This window comes from Echiichthys vipera (assembly GCF_963691815.1).
Source record: "Echiichthys vipera genome assembly, chromosome: 22".
Classification (NCBI taxonomy): Eukaryota; Metazoa; Chordata; class Actinopteri; order Perciformes; family Trachinidae; genus Echiichthys; species Echiichthys vipera.
In genome coordinates this window covers 2,359,108-2,368,114 of record NC_139847.1, presented here as the reverse complement: position 1 = coordinate 2,368,114, position 9,007 = coordinate 2,359,108, and the positions used below count along the sequence as shown (strand labels likewise).

At 46.6% G+C, this 9,007-nt stretch overlaps 1 protein-coding gene across 1 annotated transcript in view; it reads left to right on the top strand.

Moving 5' to 3' along the window:
- LOC310964120 (uncharacterized protein) overlaps positions 1-6,029 on the top strand; it is an 8,228-nt gene extending 2,199 nt beyond the window's left edge. Inside the window, exons 2-3 of the mRNA XM_083937134.1 lie at positions 169-281; positions 1,532-6,029. Of these exons, the coding sequence (XP_083793260.1) occupies positions 182-281; positions 1,532-5,001 (3,570 nt within the window). The 5' untranslated portion in view covers positions 169-181 and the 3' untranslated portion in view covers positions 5,002-6,029. The remainder of the gene's footprint in view (positions 1-168; positions 282-1,531) is intronic.
- Positions 6,030-9,007: the final 2,978 nt, after the last annotated feature.

Here is a 9,007-nt window from a genome sequence, read left to right as displayed (position 1 = left end):
ACGACAAACTTACAGGGTATGGGTGGATGTGTTGATGCAAATGTAGACAGTGGTGTGAGGAACAGGACTATTAAGACTATAAACCCACGTGCATTTAAAGGTCAGATTGAGGTGGTTTGGATTTAGTGAGCGCAGTAAATGAACGAGCTGTCGTACGTTTTTTCCCAGTTCAGACGGAGCGATGGACTCGAAAGCCAGCAAGACGATGGAGGTGGCGGCGCTCGGAAGGCCTTTCGGTCTCGGGATGTTGTACGACTGCCGGGAAGACTCGCTCGTCCCGGGTAAGGATCCACTTTTAAAGCTACTTAAAGGGGAATCCTGGTGTTTCTCAACCTTTCCCCATGTGTTTCTGTTTAAGTGACTAAAGGCAGCAACTGGTTTTAAGAAAGTGTCCAGAACTGAGTGTGATAGCGCCCTCCCACTGTGCCTCCGTGCCGTGCCCCGTGCTTTAGGGTCCTTGTCCCCCCCTCCAGGCCCGTTTGTACTCACTCTACCTGGGCCTCGGAGAATGCTTCTTGCTGCCTATACGTCATCACGCCGTAACACGTCACACGCATTGATGACGTCATGGCGATGCGTGGCTTTGTTTCCAGATCTTTCCGTAGACCTCGGAGTTTTTGTTCGTCTTGTCGACTGTTTTTGAATCTTTTCATCGACCAAATCTGCAGTAAACACTCCACCTCCGCATCACACCAACGTGAACCTTTCACCGCCATTGTTTGAAATGTCCGCGCATGGTCCCTCCTTCTTTTTTCTACGTCCCAACAGGCGCACAGGAAATGACCTCAGAACCGCCGTAGGCCTCGTGCTCGTACACGTGCGCACGCTCGTGCTCGTACATGTGCAAACGTGCTTTACTAAAGCCCACCTCTCTCAGACGGGCCGTGGACGGCCAGCTGGCAACAGTTATGCGCGGAGCGGTTGCACTCACACTGGTCAAACGCACTGAGTCGCTGTGAACCGTGCTGCACTGTTATCAAACGTTGCACCTGCACACCGACAATATCACAAGTGTCTGACTGGATGATGGGAAGTTCGAGAAGTTTCCGTTCTCCTGCCGCGCTTTGGTGCGTAGCTACCGATGCAGGTCAACACGGGCACTTTAGCTAATAGCATTAGCTTAGCATTAGCGAGTGTGTCTCCACTCTTGGAGCAGCATGTTTCTGTCGTTAAATGGTCTTTGGTCAGATTTCGGTGACGAAACGAGAAGAGACTGTTCAGTGTAAACAACATGGCGGCCTTTGATCTGTAAATTCACATCAGCCTTGCCTCGACGCTGTTGCTACATCCTGCGCTTCGTTGATCTGATTGGTTGATTTGGCCCGTGTGTTGGTGACAGACAGATGGTTTATCCAATCAGCAAACAGGATTTTCACCCTTTCCAAAAACAGCTCCAATCGTGAGTTCCCAGATGGATTTGCAAATGTGAATCAATCCATCTGGCAGAGTCCGGTTAGCACTGCGCAACACTGGACCAATTTTTAAATAAAGTTATTGCCTTGACGCTGAACTTAATCTTCTTCTTTTGCAGGGATGACGTTATGGGACCGGGATGACCTGATAAGTCATATTGGAGAAAGACCTCAGAAATATAATGACTTTGAAATGGTTGCCTCTGAATCCATTTCAGATAAATCTTCGACACTAAATGTTGAAGCGTCACTGAAGGCGAGTTTCTTGGGTGGACTGGTCGAAGTCGGAGGATCGGCCAAATACCTGAACGATACTAAGACTTCCAAAAATCAGGCCAGAGTTACCCTGAAGTACAAGGCCACCACCAAGGTCCAGGAACTGTCCATGAATCATCTGGGAAGAAACAACGTGAAGCATCCGTATGTCTTTGATAAAGGACTGGCCACCCATGTGGTCACGGCTATTCTTTACGGGGCACAAGCCTTCTTCGTCTTTGACCGTGAGGTGTCTGAAAACGAAGATCATCAAGACATTCAGGGCAACTTGAAGGTGATGATCAAGAAGATTCCCTGCCTCGCTATAGAAGGAGAAGGTTCTCTGAAAATGGAAGACAAGGACAGAGAGAATATTGAGAAATTCTCCTGCAGGTTCTTCGGAGACTTTTCCCTTGAAAAGAACCCTGTGTCCTTTCAGGATGCGGTAGAAGTCTACCAAAGCCTGCCAAAATTGCTGGGTACCAACGGAGAAAACGCTGTACCAGTGAAAGTCTGGCTGTTGCCGCTGACAAGCCTAGATTCTTCCGCTGCTAAGCTCGTCCGTCAGATAAGCATAAGATTAGTTCAAGAATCGCAGAATGTCCTGGAGGACTTCAGTGAGATGGAGATGAGGTGCAACGACGCGTTGAGAACCGCCACAGCACAGCAGTTCCCGCAGATTGGCAAAAAGATTAAGACCTTCAAAGACATGTGTTCTGAGTTCAAACTGGAATTCCAACAAATCCTGGCAAAGAAACTTCCATCGATCCGAGGAGGAGGGGAAGAGGAGGCAGGTCTCGCCGAGATCGTGAAGAAGAGACTTTCTTCTCCTTTCAACAGCACGAGCCTGGACGGGTGGATGGACTGTAAAGAGAGAGAAATCTACACCTTAATGACTTTCACCAACATGATGAAAAACACCAAGATCATCTCATCTCAAACAGATCTGTACAAAGAAAGTCTTGGTGCAGAACTTGCTTTGTGTTTTGTGTTCCCTTCGCTGGGAAGAGCTGAACCGTTCCTCTCAACTTTGTCAAACTACTTAAAACAAAACGCACCAGAGGATCCTCGAGGAGCACAAACTCAAGACGTAGAGAAGGAACAATGGTACGCCTCAAAAGACGTAGCAGAAGCACTGAGACATAACGCAAAGCTCTTCAGTGACTTTGCAGAGGCCAACAAGGAGAACAGGAACATTAAGTTCTTGACAGTGGGTTCGAATGAGACGCAGACAGGTTCAAGCATCTGCCTTTATAAAGACGGCTTTTCTGTCAGTGAGAACTTCAAGCCTCCTTCAAAGCCTGCGACAGTGACAGTGCGTGACATAAACCACAACAGCGTGACACTGAAGGTCTCTCCACCCAGATTCGGAGCAGAGAACGTCACCTCCTACTCTGTTGAGTACTGCGTCAGTGGAGAGGATGGATGGAAACAGAAGACAGCATCCAAAGATGAAGAAGTCACAGTGAGCGATCTGAGTCTGAACACAGACTACAAGTTCAGATGCAGAGCTGTGACCTCAGTAGGTGTTGGGCCGGCCAGTGAAGTCAGTGGTACCATTAAAACCTTACCTTGCAGCCCTCCTGGGAAACCTCAAGTCGAACCAAACTCAAGTGAGATATCAGTGAGCTGGGAGAAACCTGCAGAGCTTGGACAAGACGTGCACATTTTGAGCTACATCGTGGAGTACGCCAAAACAGACAACGGGGTGAAAGAAGAAGACCTCCAGTGGAACCAAACAACGACAAGACTTGAAAAGGCGATCCTTGCAGGGCTTCAGTCGCAGACAGAATACGTTGTGAGGGTCAGATGTGACTGTGGTGCAGCTGGAAGAAGCAAACAAAGCATCACACTTAAAGTCTGCACAACGAAGTGTACACTGACAGAATCCCTAAAAAGTGCGAGCGTCAGGATGAACTCCGAATCACTATCGGTTTATAAACTGACCCTGACAGAAGGGGAAGTGGATGTCGATGGATGCCGGAGGTATGACTTTGGCAGAGAGAGCAGAAGGCAAAACCGCACCGTCATGCTTTTTGGAGCAGCCGGATCTGGAAAGTCCACTGTCATCAACGGGATGGTCAACTACATCTTTGGTGTCAAGTGGAAGGACACGTTCAGATTCACATTGATTGATGAGGATCAGTTGAACTCACAAGCTGAATGCCCAACTTCTGAAGTCACTGTGTTCAAAATCAACCACCAGGATGGTTTTAAAATCAACCACTCACTGACCATCATTGACACTCCAGACTTTGGAGCTGCAAGCGACACAAGAAGAGACGAGGAGACCGTTGAACAGCTACGTACTCTCTTCTTCGCCGGGCGTATCAGTGAAATCGACGCGGTGTGTTTTGTCGCTCAGGCTGCTTCAGAAGAACTCACACCATTTCAGAAACTTGTGTTGGACTCTGTGCTCTCAATCTTTGGCAAAGATGTGGCGGACAACCTTCTGGTTCTGGCGACATCAGCAGACGGGCAGCAACCACCAGTTCTAGAGGCAATCAATGCCTCAGGTGTCCCATGTCCTAAAACTAAAGACGGGCTGCCGGTTCACTTCAAATTCAATAACTCAGCGTTGTTTGTCGACAACAAATCATCTGCAGCGGACAGCGTGGGCGAGCATGACGGAGATGAAGAAGGAAGCTTTGATCAGGTGTGTTGGAACATGGTGACGAAAGGCGCCAAGGAGTTCTTCGCTGCTTTAAATGTCATAGAAACCAAAAGCCTGACAATGACAAAGGAGGTCCTCGGACGAAGAAAGCAGCTCGAGGATTCACATGCAGATTTGCAGGAGCAGGTTAAATTTGGGTTATCAAAGCTTCAGGAGCTCAAAGACACGATTGACACTCTTCAACAAAATGAGTCAAAGATCAACAGCAACAAGAACTTCACGTTTGAAGTCACTGTCAGGAAGCCTGTCCGAGTAGACGCTTCCGGTTCTGGACGTCACAAGTACACGTGGGAGTACGAGGAGGTTAAAAAGAGAAAAGCAGTGAACGAGCTGAAAAAGAAGTACCAAGAAGCCTCGGGGGCTAAGATGACCGTTCAGGAACTGATTGAAAAACTGTGGGCTGAACACCGTAGTGTGCTGACCGCGGTGAAGAAGCTGATAGAGAGCTGTGTCAAGTGTCTTAACGGACTTAAAGAGAGAACACTGAAACCAGATCCTCTCTCTGCCACGGGGTACATCGACATGCTTATCGAGGAGGAGGAGTCTGAGGCCAAGTTGGGCTGGGAGCAACGGGTTCACAAACTGAGAGCTGTACAAAGACGATACGACCTAAACTCTTTAAAACAATTCTCAAGAGTCATCCAAAGCTTTTTCAAATAGCCCCAGGACAAAGAGGAGATCCATTCGGACACGTATACTCTATTCGGCTGTTAAGTCGTGACGTAACGCCCTTTCAAAATATGATTTCCGGGTCCAAGCAGGTCGAAGCCCTGTATTTCTTCCACAACGCAGTGCCGTGTCCCCCCTTGTTTGAACAGATCTGAGTTTCTAAAAAAGCAACGTAATTGTCATTTTACCTCTTTCTTATGGATGAAAAAGGTGTTTAACTGATGAAAGAGGTGATTGTAATTGTTCACGCTAGGCCGTTGTTGTCTGTTTTGTTTCAACGGAGCGTTTGGATCTGGAAGTCTTATTTTGAAAGGGCGTCACGTCAGACTTAACAGTCGGATAAAGAACAAAACAGGTGAACCGGTTTGATGCTGAGAGACGGAAACTTCATCGACTTTGACCAAGAAAATCTCATAAATGAGTCTGAGATCAAGACTGAAACGGCTTCAGTTAAGACTTCCTGCAGGAGTTGTTTGCATCCATGTGTTGTTTACCAAAAAAAGTAAAACAATGACTCACTAAGGCCTCGTCCACACGAACGCAGGTATTTTTGAAACCGTATTTCTGGCCCCTGGTTAAAAAAAAGATTCCCGTCCACACCACAGGACCGGTGCGATAAAGCATATCCCTGTCCACATGAAACCGCAAAATCCTCCTCAAACCATGTCGTGCACACGCCAAAGCATTAGGTGGCGCTAGCTCTCCTTCTCCTAACAGGAAGGCCATCTTAGCCAATCACAAGGCTGGAAACATTCATACCTGGAAAAACAACAATGGTGAACCGAGGCCGGGCAGATTCCTTCGTGTTGACCGACAGAGAGACACATAAAGTGCTGCTAAGTTGCTAAATAGCATCAGTATTTTGGCTAGGTCCATAACAGCAACTCCGTCAGCTGGTCACGGCTAGAACGCTCCACAAGTCTCCATGGAAACAACTGTTAACCGTCGCGCAGTGTGACGTCAAACAATGACGGCAAGAAATGGCTTTGCTCGGTTTTCCTGTCCACACCACAGACGTAGCGTCTCCGTCAAAGTCCGTTCTCTCGACTCGATCCAATCGTCCTCGCCTACGGGAGTCGCCATCTTGTCAGACTTTGACTCCGCCTCATTTCCTCTGACCAAAAAAGGGCATGTATGTGACGTTTGGGGGGAGGGGCGTACGTCCATCCGGGTGACGTTTACCTCCGAGGAGAAGTGAGGGGGCAGAGGCTAGCTGTCACTCAAGAGGCCACGCCCCTAATTATTCATAAACTTTAACCTGCAGTCCTGGCACTTCCTTATTGGATCAACCAGGAAGTCGCTGTGGTTGGGGCTTGGTCCACACATGACTTCTGAAACCAGACTTTTAGAAAAAGGTCACCCTGGACCCTACAAAAAAAACCCGGTTTCAGGAGCGACAGCTGCGGTTTACGCGTGGATGAACGGCCGAACCGTGAAACAGAGAAACACGCTTTCAAAAACACCCGCGTGCGTGTGGACGGCCCCTGAATTGTGTAATATTTGGTGCTGGAACCATTGAAAGTGAAATAATTATTGTCTGCAATAATCATCTAAATCTCTACGCTGCTTCTGGCTTCACAGTGTTTGCTTCATTAACCCTCCTGTTGCCCTCAAATTTGACTAACACCATTTATTCTCTGGGTCAATTTGACCGTTAAACATCTGTAAAATGATCATAATCAATGTGTGACTCAAGTGAAGTCGAGTACTTTATGTCTTTATTTAACAAAATGAAAAATATCACTGATGTTAAACTGCATGGAGGGATTTCTGTGTGTGTGTTTTTAAGTAACTCTGTTATTTTAAGTGCTATTTTGTGTTATTTGTAACATCTGGAATGAAAGTAACGTCCGTTATCAAGGACAGCAGCATGAATTTGACCTCATATAACATTTGAATTGTAAAATAAACAATAATAACAATGATTAAATCATCCAGATGATCAAACTGACCCAAAGGAACACCGATGCCACAAGTACGTGTACGATAAGAACAATAAAAAATATATATAATCATGACAATTTTAGGTTTTTTATGAGTCGTCCCCATAAAATGAGGAAAAGTCATAAATATAAAGCAAAAAAACAAACAAAAATGACTTTATTTAGAGATTTTAAACATTAAATGGGGTCAAATTGACCCTTAGGAGAACAGGAGGGTTAAAGATGTTATTGTCCTGTTTTAATGAAGTGGCTCCGAGTGAACGATGGAGAACTCATCAGCTGTTCCTTTGAACAGAGACGCATGTTTGAGTTTAAGGACGTTTAAGAAACACAAGCTCAACTATTACAACTTCATCTCTTCTTCAGCCTCTTATCCGGGGTCGGGTCTCAGGCGCAGCAGCTCCAGCAGGGGACCCCAAACTTCCCTTTCCCGGGCCACATTAACCAGCTCTAACTGGGGGATCCTGAGGCGTTCCCAGGCCAGTGTGGAGATCTAATCTCTCCACCTGGTCCTGGGTCTTCCCCGAGGCCTCCTCCCAGCTGGACGTGCCTGGAACACCTCCCTAGGGAGGCGCCCAGGGTTCATCCTTACCAGATGATCCTGAACCACCTCAACTGGCTCCTTTCAACGCAAAGGAGCAGCGGCTCTACTCCGAGTTCCTCACGGATGCTGAACTTCTCCCCCTCTCTCTAAGGGAGACTCCAGACCCCCTCCTGAGGAAACACATTTCAGACGCTTGGACCTGGACCTGGTTCTTTGGGTCCTGACCTGGACCTGGTTCTTTGGGTCCTGACCTGGACCTGGTTCTTTGGGTCCTGACCCAGCTTTCATGACCACAGGTGAGGGTAGGAACCAGGACTGAGGGTAGATCCAGAGCTTTGTCTTCCTCAGCTCTCTTTTGGTCACAACTGTGCGGTAGAGCAACTGCAGCTCCGCCCCCGCTGCTCCGATTCTCCGGCCAAACTCACGCTCCATCGTCCCCTCACTCGTGAACAAGATCCAGAGCGGCTCTACTCCGAGTTCCTCAGTTAAGACTCGTGTAAATATATAAGTTTATTTTCTTTGAGATGTAAAAACATGAAGAATCACAGTGAATTGACTCCTGACGCTGATGTGCTGCCATGTTTTTGTCCTGTGGGTCAAACCAAATATGGAGAAATCAAACAATAATAAACAATATACACGTTATGATGTGCGTCCTTCTGTGTTTTTATCTTCCAGGACCTTCAGCTCATGTTTACTCCACCAGACTTTTATTTATTTATGTATTTAACATTTTAAAATGCCTCAAACATTTTATTTATCCTGTAATGAGTCTGGAAAATATACTATTTTACACGTTTGTTTACATTTGGGCCGTTATACTAAAATATATTAGTTTGTTTTTTAATTATATCCACTAAATTAATTCTGTGACTATTTTAAGGTTTTAAAAAATGATGAATTGAATAAAGAAACATCCTGAAGGTTTATTTATTATTCAGTTAGTGACATAAATGTTTTGATTTCATTCATTTATCTATTATTTAAAAAACAATAGAAATGCTCCAGCAAACAAATGAATGACACTTGTGTTAAAGAGCGCCCTCTGCAGGTCGCTGTCATTAACACAGTGTGTTAACAACGACAGTAAATAACAACAGTAACAGACAATCATACATCAGCACACTCAGGGTCTCAGGGTCTCAGGGTCTCAGGGTCTCAGGGTCTCAGGGTCTCAGGGTGCACAGGTGCAGAGGTGCCGTAAACCGCTCAAAGAAGAAACCATTGTACAAAGACTTTATTCATCAGACATTGAATTAAATAAAGAAACATCCTACAGGAGCCTGTGAATGTTCTCATGTGTCCAGGTCGTCGTTCTCCTCAAAGCAGTTTCAGTCCAAAGCAACTGGACTTGGTTATTTGTCAGGAAGACGTTTCACCTCTGATCTGACCAGTCCCAGCCTGGTCCTGGTTCTGGTCCTGGTCCTGTTACTGGTCCTGGTCCAGTCCCAGCCTGGTCCTGGTCCTGGTCCAGTTCCAGCCTGGTCCTGGTCCTGGTCCTGGTTCAGTC